The sequence below is a fragment of the Trichechus manatus genome, unplaced genomic scaffold, assembly GCF_000243295.1.
Source record: "Trichechus manatus latirostris isolate Lorelei unplaced genomic scaffold, TriManLat1.0 scaffold00058, whole genome shotgun sequence".
Taxonomy (NCBI): domain Eukaryota; kingdom Metazoa; phylum Chordata; class Mammalia; order Sirenia; family Trichechidae; genus Trichechus; species Trichechus manatus.
The window spans coordinates 5,835,182-5,854,219 of record NW_004443994.1 but is presented as its reverse complement, the minus strand read 5'-3'; the positions used below and the strand labels follow the sequence as shown (position 1 = coordinate 5,854,219).

General features: G+C 34.5%; 1 protein-coding gene across 9 annotated transcripts in view; it reads left to right on the top strand.

Annotated features, from left to right (window-relative positions):
* ZNF644 (zinc finger protein 644) overlaps positions 1-13,772 on the top strand; it is a 116,506-nt gene extending 102,734 nt beyond the window's left edge. For 7 of the 9 annotated variants that reach the window (XM_023733414.1, XM_004378724.2, XM_023733407.1 and 4 more), the window contains 2 exons: positions 9,146-9,248; positions 10,720-13,772. In XM_023733414.1, coding sequence (XP_023589182.1) covers positions 9,146-9,248; positions 10,720-10,912 — 296 coding nt within the window. In that variant the 3' untranslated portion in view covers positions 10,913-13,772. Of the gene's footprint in view, positions 1-7,166; positions 8,414-9,145; positions 9,249-10,719 lie in introns of those variants that run through there. The other 2 variants (XM_023733413.1, XM_023733412.1) reach the window with 2 other exon arrangements.
* The last annotated feature ends 5,266 nt before the right edge of the window (positions 13,773-19,038 follow it).

The following is a 19,038-nucleotide window of genomic DNA, read 5'->3' as shown; positions in this document are numbered from 1 at the left end:
AAAGGGAAGGACATAGTGTGGGCACAGCGGGGTGAAATTTGGTTTCAAGATGTGTCAGGAGATTCAGTTATAAGTGTTTGGGAAGGTGGTGATGCTGGAAAGGAGAGGTTAAAATGCTTTGCTAAAAAATTAAGTCATTGAAGGATTTTTTTTTTTTTTAATAAAAGAAGTGGCCTGGCCAGACATGTATTTTGAAAAGTTATCCTTGAGTCCTTGAGACAGGGAAAGATGGCTTTTATATTTTATGGGTACTACATTCTCTGTAGTACTGGGTAATGGGTACTACATTTTCCGTAGTACTGTTCTTCATTAACCAGTTGCTGTCGAGTCAATTCATTCGACCCATGTGTTTGAGAGTAAAACTGCACTTCGTAGGGTTTTCAGTGGCTGTGACCTTTGGAAGTAGGTTGCCGTCAGGCTTTGTATTACCCAGGTACTTGTTTGTTCTTCATTAGGAGCTGGTATATGTATCTGCATATATTTGTATATTTGCACAACATCATGTCATTTATTCAGGATTAGCAAGGTAGTGAACTGTTGAAGTTGAGGAACATTTTCTAGGTAATGGAAACCTAGTGTTCTAACTATCAAACTTGATTTTCTTCTAAGCATTTGATAATAATATTTCCAAAATATTATTCTCATTTCTGCCTTGTGAAACAGTAGAGTGAATATAATTTAGTCACCTGAGTACTTAGTCACCATTATGGATACCATAATTGTTTTATTATTCCAACACGTATTGGGCTAATGCACACAATACTAATAGGTAGGTGATGGGCAGATTTATTCACTAATTCAACAAGCAGTTTTTCATACCTACTCTGGTTAATGCATTGTGCTATGTGCTAAGTACTGCAAAGATAAATTGGATCTTACAATATAGTAAAAGCACATTTGTACATAGTTGTAATACAAGACAAGACAAATTGATAAGCGCCCCTGAAGAGGTATCTGTGAAACACTGGAAGTTCAGAGGAAGAGCAAAGTGTTTTCACCTGACTGCCCATTGCCATTGAGTCGATTCTGACTCAAAGCGACCTCATAGGACAGAGTAGAACTGCCCCATAGGGTTTTCCAAGGCTGTAAATCTTTAAGTAAGCAGACTGCCACTTCTTTATCTTACAGAGCAACTGGTGGCTTCGAACCACCAACCTTTAGGTTAGCAGCCAAGCACTTAACCACTGCACCACCAGGGTCCTCTCAGTCCTCTAGGACTCAGCAATGCTATTAGAAGTAGCATTTGATTTGGACCCTAAAAGATAGCTAATAGAAATGGAAATGGACATTGGGAGTGGGGAGGGAGCATTTCTAAAAGAGGAGGGAGCAACATGGGACAGTGAGGAAAATTTATTGAAAATACTAGCAAGTGGGAAATAGAGGAAGAGTTAGACTGGTAAGTTGGGTCATGTAGAGGACATAGAATGCTAGTCTGAGATGTTGGAATTAATTTTGTAGTGAGGAGCCATTAAAGATTTTTTAAGAATTTGGGTAAAGCTTTCAAAACTGCCTTTTAAATGAAAGTTAAATGATTTGGTGAGGAGGGGAAGAAATTGGAGGTGAGGTCATTTAGGGCAGTGACAGTAGGATGTAAAAGAGGAAGGATTATAGCTGTAAGGATACTATGGAAGTAGAATAAGTAGGACTTAATAGATTAGTTGGAGGTAGAGGAATAAAACAGGGGAAAGTGACAGAGATGGCTCAAGGTTTTAAATCTTGTTTACCGGGAAGATGATTATACCAATACAGTTAATGAATCTACTACCATATGGTCTCCTAACCTCGTCATTTATCTAGCAAAACTTCATCATGCAGCTATCCACTATAACAAAGCAAATTACCACAGTTACTGAATCAGTAAATTTGTTTTTAGAAGAACAGAGTTTAAGAGTTTTGTACCATCAGGACATAAAGTTCTTACATTTTATGATGCCTAATTTTGCTGGTGCTTGGTTACAAAATTTAAGAGTTCATCTTGGTTGACTGTTTTTGACCAACATCTTGTTCCTCATGAGAATCTTAACTAGCTCTCTGGCATTCTCTTTGGTTTTGTTATTTGCTAATTTTCTGGGTTTTGCTGTTTATATCTCGTTTTGGTGTAACAGCTAACTTAACCTGGATTTTTATGTTTGGGGTTTTTTTTAATGTGTCTAGTATCTTTATATCCTCAGTTGTAGTGTTTGTGTTTGCTGTGATCTCTATTCTAACATGAATTTCCTGATGGTTGTTTATGATCTGGATTAAGATACAGTAATGAGGCATGGTGCTGGCCAGTACTAAACTTTAGTTGATCTGCTTTAAGTGGCTTTATGGAAATAATAAAACATCCCATGTCGTCGTTTGCTGTCGAGTTGATTCTGACTTATGGCAACCCTGTGTGTGTCAGAGTAGAACTGTGCTCTGTAGGATTTTCAAGGCTTTGACCTTTCAAAAGCAGATTGCCAGGCTTGTCTTACAAAGCGCCTCTAGGTGGGTTCGAAATTGCCAACCTTTCAGCCAGGAGTCGAACACTTAACCATTTGTGCTACCAAGAGGTTCTTTAGACATTCTTTTTCGGAGATTAAGGCAAGATGGATGACTTGTTGGAGTTCGGTGGTTCCTCACTTATTGAAGATGTGGCAGAGTAGGATTTACAATTTCTTTATTGTGTCTAGAATTTGAGGAATATGGCAAATTCTTACTTTCCAATGTTTACAATATATAATTGTCGCCTTAGCTGAAAGTTAGCTAAACCAGAACATATTTGGTCAGCATCATGTTTGGCTTTAGATTAGATTTCGGCTGGAATGTTTAAAGTACTTCAGGATTACAGAAAGCCAAATCAGATTCATTGTGACTACGGACTTGTGACATGAAGATTTACTAGTTTAATTATTGTCAGCCCTATTCTAATTTCATTTGAACATGATTGTATTAAATATAAGTTAAAGGAAATTTTAAAATAAGATAGTTTCCTTAACTAATTTTGTAATCGAGAACAATTAACTATTCCTGCCACATATTAAATTATAGTTTGGGAAATACTGAGATTTTTAGAGGGCAGGGAATGTGATTATACTTAGGTAGTTCAAAACAAAAGTGGCTTAAAGCAGATTTGTGATTATGTTTTTTAATGTTTATTCCAGTTTTAGGTTTGTCTTAGTCTTAGAAAAGTGGTTCTTACTGATAGCAAGTGCCGATTGTGCTTAGTAAAACAGCGTGCTAGTCCAACTCACTTTGAATGGTAAATTTTAAATGTGTTTTTTTCCTACCTGTTACCTCAAAGAAATAATATATTTGCTATCTCATTAATTCTTAACTGACCAGTAAGCAACTGGTGGCACAGGGCCTTCGGAAAGCACGGGTATGTTAGCGTTTAGCTTTTGGCAAGCTGATAAAACTAGTCTGCTTCCATTTTCTCTGTCTGTAAAACTCTGTAAATTTTATCAATAGACACGTTAAAGTATGTATTTATGTTTACCCTTTCCCTTAACAGCTTGATAATACTTGCTTAAAATATTTTACTAATCATCCCCTCTACTTGTAGCAGAGAGTTCTTGAATGTGTTTTTTCTTCTGAGTAGACCCAAGTTTAAGTAAAAGGCTATGCTCATTGGTTGTTTAACTGTTTCTCTGAGTGAAGCATATATAGCCTTTTGCTGTATTTAATACAACCTCCTACTTTGTAGGGCAAAATTAAGCTAGTTGCCCATTCTAGACTAATACTTGTTAAGCCATAAACCTAATACAGCAAAGTAAAGGAAATTTACCTTTTAGATATTTTACATTTTGTCTTACAGGTAAAATGTTATGGCATGCATGATCTAATCAACTTTGCCACTGATTACTCTGTAATTCTGGGTTAATTATTGTGTTTAAGTCAATGAGAATGAAAACTCTAAAAATTAATGAAAGTTACTTAAAACCCCCCCAAAAAACACCCAAACCCACTGCCCTTGAGTCGATTGCGACTCATAGCGACCCTGTGGGACAGAGTAGAACTGCCCCATAGAGTTTCCAAGGCTGTAGTGTTTATGAAAGCAGACTGCCACATCTTTCTTCCACAGAGTGGCTGGTGGGTTCAAAACACCCACCTTTAGGTTAGCAGCTGAGCACTTCACCCACTGCGCCACTAGGGTTCCTGAAAGTTAGTTAGGGTACTAAAAAAGTGTTTTAGAGTGACGCTATCAGGGGAAAAGATGGTGAAAATAAACACCTGAGAGGTTGCTAATTGTATACCTGATTAATTCCTGATTGGAAGGAGAACATTGCTTTTCGTAACAATAAACTACTTATATTGCTTTATATATATGTTTTGGGAATAATGATTGGTCTGATTATGGGGGTATAGTTAGGAGCAAAGAGTTGGTGTTTGGAGTAGGAAAGTCCTTCCCAATTTTAATGGGCTTTAGCAGTTTTGATCTTATTAAGTACTTTTTATAGACCAAGAGATTAAGAGGTGGAACTGAGTACAGCCTTTCTCACTAAGGTAAGGATACTGAGGACCAGCAAATTACATATAATTTGCAGGTCCTGGCGCAAAATGAAAATGTGACACCTCTTGTTCAAAAATTATTAAGGATTTCAAGACTCCAACAGTACAGCCTTAAACTGAGTGTGGGGGCCTTGTGTACCTGCACAGGTCACATGCCCATGAAGCCGGTCCAGTAAGCACTATTTGCAGAGAGAAAGGCATTACCTAAGCTGAAGAAATGAGTTTGGCCTCTCTACAAGTGACACCCCATCCCTATGTCATCAAAGCTAACGGGGTTCTTCAGATTAAAAAAAAGCACCAATTCTTTTGTAGTTGGGGCTGAGAGAAAGAAAATGCTATTTGCATAGTTTCTTATAAGCTTGGAGCTTACGATCTTTGAAGGAATAGTGGCAGTAACTGGAACTGAGTTTATTCATATCACTCTGTCTGCCCCTCGAGACATGCATCCTCTTCTACCTCACCAACCTCCACCACCACTACCAGCTTTTTAATGGAGGTGGAATGATAGTTTATTTATTTATAACATCCTTGTCCCTGCTATCTTCCTGAATCAGCTTGTAGCTACTACTGCCTATACAGTAGTATGCAGCCTTATGCAGGCCAACTAAATGAAGAAATTTTCTTCCGTCTAGTAGGGCTATGCTGTGCCTCTTATTTTGAGTATAGATAACCTGGTTATTATGTTAAATTTCACTTTACTCCCAGTGGTGCCAACAGTCAAGAATGAAACAGACTAAATGGAGCTATTAAATAATAGACAGGAAAAGATGATTGCAAATAAAAACATGCGGGGATGAATACTAATTTAGTTATGGTATGCTTCTTTATCACAGAAGCTCAGGTGTTTTTTTTGAAATAAATGTATCTTCATTCTCTGAGGTCATTTGTGTATATTGAAGGAAAAAGAAGATAAAATTTGTTGAAGCAATTATTACATATAATGCATAGGAAGGTAGAATGGACAAAGGATTCTAGTTTAAAATGTTAGAGCCAAAACTATGTATTTTTTTTATTCTGTTTGTAAAACTAAATAATGCCTCAGAAAACGACTTGAATTTGTATGTGTTGTATTTATTGACTTGCTTTACACTGGTACAGTTCAGTGCTTTAGAAACATGTATGTTGTCGTCATCATCGTTGTTGTATTTTATAGCATAGCAATATGGTGTTCTTCTTGAGGGTTCATAAGTCTATGTATTTCTCTCTAATATTTCTGTTTGACCAAAACAGGTATTCTAAAATTTTTTGTATATGACCTTACAGCTCAAGTCATTCTCCTTAAAAGTAGAATATTCCCACTAGCAGTTTAGATTCTTTATAACTCAGAGAACTTCAAAAATGTTTTACATTCTTGTTTAAGTGGATCACTTAAGTGCTTTCTACCACCCTGAGTAGGAACCTTACGAAGATTTGAGTGACTGGATCTGTTCCTTTCTAAAGAAGCAGTTATGCTCAAGGAGAAGAAAATGAAGATCTTCTAAAGCTAATCTAGTATTTTTTGTAAATTTCAAGTATAGAAACAATGTTAACAGATTTAAAATACTTTGGAAAGGGAAAAAGGATGTTTTGTTTTGTTTTTGACACTGACAAATAAATGCAAATAAAATCCTATTACAAAGAAGACTTTGTATGACAAAGTTGTCTAGCTGGCAGATTGTTCATATAAACAACTTTGTTAAACCTTTGGCTATTTATCACAAATATTGATGAGCCGCATTATACTAAAACTGAGTGTGTTAGTAATGTTCTGTTTTTAATGTTCCAGTGACTAGTCTGTAATAAAACTGCTTTTCCCTCTAGATACAATGAAATCTTCTTGTTTAATGACATTTTGTATAATAAACATGTTTGTTCATCATCTTTTTCATTTAATGGAACATTTTGTGTAAATCATCTTTCATTTACTGGGTATCATATAGATGTCTCCTTTATGTGCCTATTAATAATATGTTAAATACGCAATTTTTTACAGATTTTTCTAAAATGTATGGGTAATATTGCAGGGTGGAGGTTGGTATCAGAAACAATTATTCCTGTAAAATGTATTTATATTTTACCTTCTAAAAAACAGTAACGTTTCAAAGAATAAGAAATTTAGAGCTGATGGTGGAGATATTAAGACACTGAGGCACTTAGGTACAATTATCAGAGGTCCTGGATTTTTAGTATCTTTACCTTATGGACAAGTTTCCAAGGATTCTCAATGCATGAGATTCTCTAACTTTACTTGGAGCGCTATAGTAGAGTGTCATTCATATGTTGGCAGAGTTATCCTACTTTCCAAGGTTATAACACCTTCAAATATAATTACTACAGAAACTTTGGCATTTTCATCTAAAATTTAGATCTGATCATTCATAAAACAGCCTAAACTTCAGAGTCTCTAGAATCTATATAGCACCAAAACTCAGAAAATATTCTCTTTTTTTCTCCATTAAAGAAAAAGTAAGAAACTTTTCTGTGCTTCAGGGTAAAAGTGTCCAGTTTTATTTTTAAAGTATTACAGTATCTAAATGTAAATTTACATGCTTTGTAACTGATAAAAACATTCTTGCATCCCTCCCCACCATCCTCTACCCTTCTTGCTCAATTGCTTTATACACCTAACATTAGCATTCTATGAATAAACTTTTAAAGGATTGTTATGATGTATTCTATTTATATCCTATAGTAATTTATTTGCATTTTAAAAGGAGTTTGAATACAGTGTGGCAGTTTTGACAACCAGCAAACTCACCAAAGTAAGATTCTACCTATAATCTCATGATACCAAATGCTTGCTCTGTTCTACATAACGAAGATAGGGATCATCTGTGGTTTACCTTATAGATAGGGAAAGAGTACCTGACATCTAGTAGCATTTAGCTCTTTGAGTACCCTGAACTATTCCAGTGTATGAATTGCTTAAAATCCACTTAAATCCAAACTATCTTCCAAAGCAACTAGGAGAAGGTGCTCATTACAAACGTACATGGTACCTCACTCTTCCTACAGGTTGTGAAGAGCCTAGTTTTGCTTCCTTATTCATTACGCATAAGCTAGACTGCCTAGTGATTTATGTCTAGGATATTGAAGAATTTAAGTGTGACCGCTAGTAACACATTCTTTTTAAACAAGTGATGCAGAGGTGTTGTTCTATATATCGGTGGAACAGATTTCCGTTCATACGTTGTCTTCATGTCAAAGGTTAAATTACGGGTTCCTTTATTTTTTATTTTACCCTAGGAGTATTTGTTGAGTTCCTACTGTGTGCCAGGCACTTGACTGAGATAACTAATGAGAACCTTATAAGATTTTTATAGCCCAGATTTTGATTGTGTAGCTTTGAAGTAGCAATTCTTTAATACCTAACTTCCAGTAGTTCTTTACATATTAGACTCTTCTTCTGAGGATGAGCAGAGAAAGACTTGAGTAAGCCCTAGATTTTACTTTTAAACAGGAAGATGACAGGAAGCTGAAAGCAGTGGCTTGAATGAGGTTTAGGTGTCTCTAGTTTTTAATTTTCTATATGACATTTCTGTTGGCATTGCCACTTGACTACTATAAGGAACTATGTTTTTTGGTTTTACGATAGTAGCATCTCTTCTTTTGGAATCTGGACTTTGACATTTCACAGAATCATTGACTAGCTGGTTCCTATTCTCTCTTACCTACAGTTTTTCTAGATTTCAGGGGCAAGTTAACAGAAGAAAAGTCATTTGGGTAACTCTTCTGTTACATTTATATACCTCCCCCTTGGATCCCTAGAGATAAACTCTTACCTTCTCTTTCTGCTAATTGACCAGGAGCACCCTGGATTTTTATCATCCATTCATCCAAAGGAATGGTATAGCTATATCCAAAGACCATTAAAATGTTGTATCCTGTCTATTCCTATCTAGTAAAAAAATCTTTATTTTCCTTTATTAAATCACTTTTTTTTTTTTTTTTTAAGGATAAGTGATGAAGAAAAGTAAAATGATGAAAAAATTTCAATAATTAAAATTTTGGCCCACTTTAATATAAAATTTTTTGTTTTTTCCTGTTGTAATCATACTTTTAAAATAAGCTACTGGAGAAAATGAAAAGTGCCAAAAATGTCAAGAATAGTTAGCATTAAACTTCCGGTCTATTTTTAAACTTGTCATGTGAGATAATCTGGATTTATATGTATTTTCTAGTAAAATTAAACTTACATGACTGTACATGCAACACAGGTTGAGTTAACAAAATGAAAATTGAGCTTTTCTTCCCTTTCAAATGTAGGGCCAGAATATAATTTTTAAGAGCTATTTATTATTATAGAATTCAAAGTGAATTGCTTTAAAAATTGATTTTTCATTGCATTGTTGATGTTCCCTTAATAAGTTTTCAAAAGCATGTGAGACCTACTTAATGGAGTAGTAATCAAATGCAAACTTAATGATCTAAATAAAAGGTTACAATTTTCCTGGAAACAAGAAAGATTTAACCAGATTATTTGAAAAAAGAGCATAGGGGGAATATATGCAAATAATCTCTCACTACTCTTAGAGAATCAACTGCAAATTAGTGCATGGTTCAGGGAATAGGCAAATGAATGCAGAGTTTTCGTAACTTGGTTTCGATGGTCTGACCTCGTTAGAAACATATGTACGTTTGTAAATTTTGAAATATATAAGGAAATGTTAAGTCTTTTTCTTCCCTTTTTTAGCCTTAGATTGTAAGCAAAAGAAATCAAGGTCAAGATCTGGAAGCAAGAAGAAAATGCTCTCATTACCTCATGGTGCTGACGAGGTTTACATTCTCCGATGCAGGTATAGATTGCCACATCTGGTCAGCTTCTTCACGTTTTGTTTTGAGACATATTAGCTGTTTTATTTGGGGTTTTTAATTTGTGGCATAGAATGTATTTTCAACAGTCAAGTTATAAAGGAGAAAGCCTTAAAATATACTGTACTTTTAATATATCATATACCTCTATTTCAAAAAGTAATGAATCATGGCTTTTACATTACTCAATAGACTATTGTAATGTGATTTATAAAGGTTTTTTTTGTTTGTTTGTTTTAATTAGGTTTGTTTGTTTTTACTTTTTTTTGAGTTTTTAATCCATGAATATAGTATACACATTCATTTATTTAGATCTTTAATTTCTCTCAATACTATTAAGTTTTGTTTTTCTTCCCCCATTGGGAAATTTTCTTTTTTTAATTATACTTCAGATGAAGGTTTATGGAACAAATAGTTTCTCATTAAACAGTTAGTGCACATATTGTTTTATGACAATGGTTAACAACCCCACAACATGTAAACACTGTCCCCTCTCAGCCTTGGGTTCCCTATTACCAGCTTTTCCTGTGCCCTCCTGCCTTCTAGTCCTTGTCCCTGGACAGCTGTGCACCATTAGTCTCGTTTTGTTTTATGGGGCTGTCTCATCTTTGGCTGAATGGTAAACCTCAGGAGTGACTTCATTACTGAGCTAAAAGGGTGTCCGGGGGCCATACTTTCAGGGTTTCTCCAGTCTGTGTGAGGCCAGTAAATCTGGTCTTTCTTTGTGAGTTAGAATTTTGTTCTGCATTTTTCTCTAGCTCTGTCCAGGACCCTCTGTTGTGATCCTGGTCAGAGCAGTCAGTGGCGGTAGCCGAGCACCATCTAGTTGTACTGGACTGAGTCTGGTGGAGGCCATGGTAGTTGTGGTCCATTAGTCCTTTGGACTAATCTTTCCCTTGTATCTTGTTTTCTTCATTCTCCCTTGCTCCCGAAAGGGTGAGACCAGTGGAGTATCTGTTTTTACTGTCTTGAGTTCCTTATTGGGGACACATTTTCTCAGTGGGTTTGGTTGGGTTTTGGTTTATACTACTAAGTATATCTGTACATACTCATTCACTCCCACTTCCCATACTTACATACACCAAACACAAACATGCGTAGACATTGCAGTTTAAGGAGTTCTGAATTAGAGGAGTCTTTCCTAAAGAGTGATACATTTTGGAGTTAATAGTTATTTTAAATATATTAAGTTAGGTAAATATGAAGACCTTTTTATTTATTTTAACCTTCTAATAGTGTTCCCACCTCTACAAATAGTACTGGCGTTTACTGTAGCTATTAAACATGAATTGGGAGTTTTGATATTGTATTGAATTACTTCAATTTCATATTTACTTAGAAACTGTTATTCAAGCACTGTCTCTAATGTTTACTCCTTATGTTTATGGGTTTTATGTGAATTGGTTTTAAATAAAGGGAATTAGTCATGTTAAGAGATCTGTTATCTTTTTGTAGGTTTTGTGGCCTAGTCTTTCGAGGACCATTGTCTGTTCAGGAAGACTGGATTAAGCACTTACAACGACACATTGTAAACGCTAATCTTCCACGGACTGGAGCTGGCATGGTGGAAGTCACGTCACTACTTAAAAAGCCTGCCTCCATTACAGAAACTTCATTTTCTCTACTAATGGCAGAAGCAGCTTCATAGAACAAGGAAACCTTTTAAATTGCAAATTTGAATTGGATGTAAATTTGAAATTCTTTGTGTTTTTTTTTAAGCCACATTAAATTATCCGTTTATAAATACTAAAACAGGAAAATGGGAAAGAGTGAATTACAGTGACATCAGAGCAAATTGAATACTTAAAACAGTAAGTAGTCTATATATTTTATATAGGGTGGAAGATGTGTTTTTAAGGTTTACTACGTTTTGTCAGTTAATTGTGTTCACTCAATAAAAAATCATTACTACATGTAAGCAGCCATTTATAAACTGTTGCACATGGGTACTTATAGACAGACTTATTGGAAAATTATGTTCTCTTCAGTGTTACAGAATCAAGGCTCTGTTTATTCCCCACAAGACTTGCATAGAAAAATAAGATATTATATTTTGTTTGTATGTACTTAGTGTTTTGTATAATACCAGGAACCGCTAACTAAATTTACTCAATTTAGGGCATTAAATATCATGTACTTCATAGTTCGAGACTGTTCACTCAAATAGGGCAATGAGTACTATTCTATCTAGATGTGTAAGTGTTTTTTTAAAACCACACGAAACGGTTTTTTTTATACTAAAAAGTGGAGGGAGATTTGTTTAAACAAATATTTCTAAAAGAAATATGTACATAGTCCTGGAAATTATTTGTGGTAAGGAAATATTCTTTACTCCAGTTGCATTTCTCAGACAATAAAGTGGTGCATCCATGCTACCTCCTACTTTGTCAACAAAGATGCTATTTACCCTTTACATTTTTGTATCATAATAGATTTAAAAAAAAATCTAATGTTCTTTATTGCAAGACATCCTTTTGTTAACAGATTTGTTTCTTTTTAATGTTTTACCTAAAATTTGACATGCTTACAGGACAGGTTTGCCTCTTTATTTAACATTGTAGAAATGTAATTAATAAATGATGCTCACTACACAATTTAGAATAGACTTTCTCATTTATATTCTCCTCCAAATTTGATCAGTTAGCAAAACTTAATGCACCAATTGACATATTTCTACATATGATGAGAATGTTTACAATTTAAATTTTAGAACTTGTTTTGGATGTAATTATATGTACGAAAATCGTGTAACACTATGCTCATGCTAAGAACCGACATAACGGAATTACTGAAATAAATGTGCTGTGAGGAATGGAAAATATGGTGCAGGTGTCTTGGTCATGATAAATTGTGACTCTTATTTTGAACTCTTTCCAAAAACAAATTAGTTCTTTTAATATGAAATCAGATTCCTTTACAAATAACAGTTTTTGTATGCAAGCACCATTTCATTTTATTTCATGTAGTATGGCTAATACTATAGTTGAGCCAAGGATATGCATTGATAATTTTCTTCGTATGTAAATAAAGTTAAAAACCGTTAAATAAGAAGTATTTTGGTAGAGTATATACATACCTCACTGCCAGTGAAATTGCTTTCCTATGGTATATCTCCTTACCAGAAAAATCTGTAAATAAAAAAAAGGCTTAAAGAAAACTGTAGTGTCTATAATGTGAAGCATTTATTTTTATTATGTCACAGGTGGAAACAGTCCAGTTGAGGTTGTCTTTGATTTGATTTCAATTGTTGATACTTAATAGGTTACTTTATTCACAGGATGCAGTTTTTCTAGAAACACTGCATTGGTCAGTGTATAATGTTTGTAAGATAGGTAATTTTTTGACTGTCCAAATCTCTAAATCCAGAACCACCTTATATGTGAAATTAGGAGATTAAACTAGATGGATCATTCCCACCCAAGGGTCTGCTAATCCCTGGGGTATGTCTTAGTGAAGGTTCTTTAGAGAAACAGAACCATAGATTAGGCCATGGGAAGAGTGAAGAATGAGGGAGCTGTAGCAAAATGTCTGTTTATAGTCTGAAGACAGAGTACGGCCTAAGAAAACTCCCTTTTTGTTCTTAAGGCCTTCAACTGATTGGTTGAGGTTCACCCACACACATTAAGGTAGGTAATCTGCTTTATTTAAAGCCAACTGATAAAATCACATGTAACTACTTCATAATAACAACTAGATTAGTGTTTTACCAAACAACTGGGAACCCTAGCCTAGCCAAGTTGATAACTTAAAATCACCTTCACAGGTACTAGATCAGGAAGATGTAAGTTATTTTCAGTTTTTCAAAAGACTTAACAGAAACTGCATTTGCCTTAATGATAAGACTAATGAAAACATCAAATTTAATTGGAAGACATAGTGGAGGTCGGCAGGGAAAAAAAAAATCATAACTGGTGGCAAGGTTAGCAATCACTAGAGCCCCTGTCAGCTCTGATTTTTATAGTTTTATGATTTTAACTTGTCAAGCCAACTATCAGGGTGTGTGAATACTGGTAGAATAGTTACTTTGACTGTAACTTTCAGAATGAAACCTAGATTAAGTTTGTTTTTATATATTGAACTATATCCAAAACTATTATTTCTCCTCCTAGATATAAAATAATTAAATCATCAAAATAGAATAATTCAAATTAGAAATAGTAAACTTGAGGAATTCTTGAAAAGTAAATTAAACAAAACATTTTTCATAGTAAAGATGCTGGGGTTAGAAATTTTAAAAAATTCTTCAGGAAGCATTCAAAGTTTGCCTTATTTTTCAAAAAGAAAGTAAATATGTTTTCATTTGGCTTGCAGTAGGAGAAGATTATAAAATAGTATCTCAAGTTACATGATAGATTTTCATGTTCAGAATATGACCTGCATTAGTCAGTATTTAGTATTGACTAATTTTCCTTTAATTTCTTTATCATTGCCTAGTATTTGAGCTTCTTTAGTATTAGGTGGTTTTTTTTTTTTTTTTTTTTAACAAGTTAGAAATAATGATTAACTTAATTGCAGAAGACAAAAAGTTAACTTCTCCAAAAGTAATTATTTTCCACTCTTCTTCTTTAGAATGCATTAGAACTATGGCATGGCTCCTGTCTCTATTTAAGGTTTCACATATCTCATTATGGATTTGGGAGATGATTAAGTTGTTTGGTAGTAATGTAATAGACATAAACTTTTCTTAAGGACATATGTATAACCTCCCGGAGACTTTGTAGTTAGAACATATTGGTCCAGTGGGTAACTTAGGTTTTTTCCTTACTATGAAAGTATATAATATATGCTCATCTTAGAAATATTAGAAAAATGAGAAAGTAAAAAATAGGGGAAACCACCTGTGGTATCATTACTGAAAGACAACTACTTTTAAAAGTTTTTGGTACATTTCTCTTGTCTTTTTGTTTCAGTATAGTTATGATCATAATGTATTATTATATATCCTGTTTTTCAAAGTTAGCTTTAAATTTGAGAGTTGCATTGTAGAGGGGGGAAGTACTACTTTGGTTTTTCTTGATTATCACAAATACTCAAATAATACCATTAAACGTGTAGGCAAACAACAGCAATAATAATAAATAAAACTTACAGAATGGATACCTCTTACTGCATGCTTCTTAGATCAGGCCAAAGCCAAAATGAACAAAGAGCAGATATAATCTAGTAAATTACTATCTCTTTGTCTTTTTTTTTGACTATCGAAATATTTTTTAAAACATGATTTCCCCCACATGAAAAATTTGTCATATACCCTTCTAGTCTTGTTTTCCTGTTTATAGACCTTATTTCCTTTTTGAAAAACATCAGATCATGGCTATGTAGAAAATGACTCTTTGTTCTCTTATCAGTAGATCCACAAGCTTTTTCATGCCACTAAATATTCTTCTTAGATATACTTTAAATTTTTGCATAATGTTCCATTGTACCCTACACTGTTTACTCCTCCATTGTTGATCATGTTATGCTCTCTGCAGGTTTTTGGAAAGAGTGCTTTTGATGAACGTCCTTGTTCACATCCAGAATTATTTTCTTATGATAAATATTTAGTAGTGGAACTGGTAGGTCAAAGAGTTGGATATTGCCCACATATTTGAGGCTATATATAATTTCCAAATTGTATCCAGAAAGGTTGTATAACTATATACTCCGACCTGCAATGTATGAGAATTGCTTATGGTTCCTCTTATCCTTGCCAATGTATTCTTTAAAACAAAATAAAACTTTGCATATTTAATAGGTAAAAAGTAGTATCTTGTTCATCTTTAAGTGACAAAGCAGAATAAGTGAGCCTGTGGTCATAAAGGCAGTAACTTTCAGATTTAAAATAATAAAAACGTATATAATTGTTTTTGCTAGATGATGTGTCTAATTTTAGCCCCGATTTAGTAGTTGGCTACTGGGAGAATAGAGAGTATAAGTTTTCCTTACCCTGATTTTCAAGAGATCTTTGGCTACTTTAAAATTGATTTTAGGATTTTGCATGTGTATGTCTTATGCATTTTTCTGGAAATTCATAGCACTCATCAGATGCTCAAATTGGTCAGTGGACTGCTCCGCTCTACCCCCTGAAATAAGAAAGAATAGCTACTTGGAAAGCAATATATGTCACCATATCAATTGCCAAGCGGTTTATGTTTTTGCATATAATCCTAGACAAATTCTAACTAAATTAACCCCAAAATCTTTTCACATAGGTTTTCTTCTTTGTTTTTATGTGATTAGAAAAGAGATAGTGTTAAATAAGAATTGCTTTGCATATTCTGAAAAAGTTGGCAGAAAAAGATTATTTAGAAGTTTGCTTTTAAAATTAATAGTTGATGTCTTAGAGCTGTAAATCCAAAGAGTTAGTGCTTTTTTAAGCTTTTAAGGTCATCTCATGGAATTTTATTTTTCTATTCGATGAGTTTAGCAAATTTCAGCAAATACTTTTAAATAATGGGCTTTGGATACTATTTTGTCCCATTTAAACTTAATTAAACTTCTTTAAACATTTTAAGCTGCATTTAAAAATTCAATATACTCAGTTTCTATTTCAAGAACTTCAGTTCTCTGAGTTAAAACCTTTTCAAGAACATAAATATCTTTTACAATTACAATAAAGTAAACTCTTAATAAATAAATACGAATAATAAATATGTAGAAACTTGCATTCTCTTGAATATTCCAGTGCCTCATATAACTAAGATTTCTAAGTTTCTAATCACATAAAAACTTAAAAATTACAAGTCTTAGGTCAATTATGCATTTACACAATTTAAATTGGGTTTAGAAGGTTTAGCTGATATTCTGATAGGCCTGATTCTGTCTAATGTTACAAATACCCAAAATGTGAAAGTATGTCCAAATTGCCTCAGTTTTTTTTGTTGATACATATGTGTGTATGTGTGTGTAACATGAGCATATTACTGTTTAAAGAGATGTTTTAAATACTATTGAAGGACACTATGTAGATCATAGCCAGGACCCTCAGAGACTCCTATTTTCTCTGCTCCAGTAGAATTTCCTCTATCCCAGCAGAATTCCCTCCCTCTCATTACCATTATTCTGACTTTTCTAATAACCGTTTATTTGCTGCTATTAACAGTTTGACTTCCTGTGAGTGCACAGTTTAGTTTTTACATTTTACAGAAATGGAATCGTACCACATTCTTTTGTGACTTCCTGCTTTTGCTTAATGTTATCTTTGAAGTCTATCTCTGTTGTTGTCTGTAGCTACACTTTATTCATTTTCATTGTTGCGTACTATTCCACTGTATGGATATGCCACCATTTAATTGTCCTTTTTTACTGTTAAGGGACATTTGAGTTGTTTTCAGTTTATGGCTATTAAGAGCTATAGAGCTGTGAATATTTTTGTATATTTCCTGGTGAACACTTTCTCTAGGGTGTATGCCAAGGAGTGGAATTTTTTTGGTTATAAAATATATGCTTCTTCAATTAAGATATGGCCAGACTGTTTTCCAAAATAATTGTCCAAGTTTATACTCCTCCAACGAGTACATAAGGGTTCTTGTTCCTCCATATCCTCACCAATACTGTTGTCATGCTTTTTAATTTTTGCCAGTTGGTAGGTGTGTTAATGCTATTTGATTGTGAATTTAATTTACATTTTCCTGATTACTATAAGGTTGGTCATCTTTTCATATGTCTATTGAACTTTGGATTTCCTCTTTTGAGAAATACCTTTACGGATTGTTTGTCCATTTTTTCTACTGTGAGGTCTGTCTTTTTTTATATTGGATCTTAGATATTCCACTGGTCCTTAGGTTATACGTATTGCAGTTACCTTCTGTTGTATTGTTCTGTTGTGTCACTTGCTTTATGGTGACTCTTAATGAACAGTTCTTAATTTTAATGTAACTGAATTCATCCTTTGAATATCTTTAGGTCTTCTTGTGGCAGATGTTCTTGGTTTTCATTTGTCTGAAGACAGCCTTATTCAATCTTGAGCAATATTTTCACTGGGTATGGAATTCTGGGTTGGCAGTTTTTTTGTTTGTTTCATGGTTTTGTTTTGTTTTCAGCTTATCAAAGCTATTACACCATTTTCTGGCTTTCATTCTTGTAAGTTGAACTGTTGCTTATTTTAAAATAAGCTGTACTTTATGTTTTGGCTGCTTTTAAGATATTTATCTAATTTTCTAAAGTTTTGGTATGATTTGTCTAGATGGAAATTTCTTTTTTTATTTTTGTCAAGTTTGGACTCCCTATTGAACACAGAATCACTATAGCGAGAAGAATTGGTCTACCTTCAACCATTTTAGGAGGTAGCATAGGATCAGGAACCGATGGTACGGAAGGAAAAAGTCCAAGCTACACTGAAGGCATTGACAAAAAACAAGGCTCCAGGAATTGACAGAATACCAATTGAGATGTTTCAACAAACGGATGCAGCACTGCATGTTCTCACTCATCTATGCCAAGAAATTTGGAAGACAGCTTACCTGGCCAGCTGACTGGAAGAGATCCTTATTTATGCCCATTCCCAAGACAGGTGATCCAACTGAATGTGGAAATTATCAAACAGTATCAATATCACATGCAAGCAAAATTTTGCTGAAGATCATTCAAAAGTGACAGCAGCAGTATATCGACGGAACTGCTAGAAATTTCAAGCCGAATTCAGAAGAGGACGTGGAACAAGGGATACCACTTCCGATATCAGAGGGATCCTGGCTGAAAGCAGAGAATACGAGCAAGATGCTTACCTGTGTTTTATTGACTGTGCAAAGGCATTCGATTGTGTGGATCATAACCAGTTATGGATAACATTGCGAAGAATGTGAATTCCACAACACTTAACTGTGCTCATGAGGAACCTGTAATAGATCAAGAGGCAGTCGTTCAAACAGAACAAGGGGATACTGCGTGGTTTAAAGTCAGGAAAGGTGTGCGTTAAGGTTGTATCCTTTCACCATACTTATTCAATCTGTATGCTGAATAAATAATCTGAGAAGCTGGACTATATGAAGAAGAACAGGGCATTAGGATTGGAGGAAGACTCATTAAATAACTTGTGATATGCAGATGACACAACTTTGCTTGCTGAAAGTGAAGAGGACTTTTGAAGCACTTACTGATGAAGATGATAGACCGCAGCCTTCAGTATGGATTACACCTCAATATAAAACAAAGATCCTCACAGCTGGACCAATAAGCAGCATCCATGGAAGCAGCAGATGAGATCAAAAGACACATTGCATTGGGCATATCTGCTGCAAAAGACCTCTTTAAAGTATTGAAAAGCAAAGATGGCACCTTGAAGGCTAAGGTGTGCCTAACCCAAGCCATGGTGTTTTCAGTTGCCTCATATGCATGTGAAAGCTGGACAATAAATAAGGAAGACTGAAGAAGAATTGACACCTTTGAACTGTGGTGTTGGAAAGAACGAACAAATCTATCTTGGAAGAAGTCCAACCAGAAGAATGCTCCTTAGAAACAAGGATGGTGAGACTGCATATCACATACTTTGGACATGTTATTAGGAGGGATCAGTCCCTGGAGAAGGACATCGTGCTTGGTAAAGTAGAAGGCTAACAAAAAAGAGGAGGACCCTCAACGAGATGGATTGATTGACACAGAGGCTGCAACAGTGGGCTCAAGCATAATGACTGTGAGGATGTCGCAGGACCCGGCGGTGTTTCATTCTGTTGTACATGGGGTCGCTGTGAGTTGGAACTGACTCACTGGCACCTAACGACAACAAACAATTGAACTTTTGGAAATTTCGTAGCCATTATCACTTCCACAGTTTTTTTATGCCGTATTTTCTTT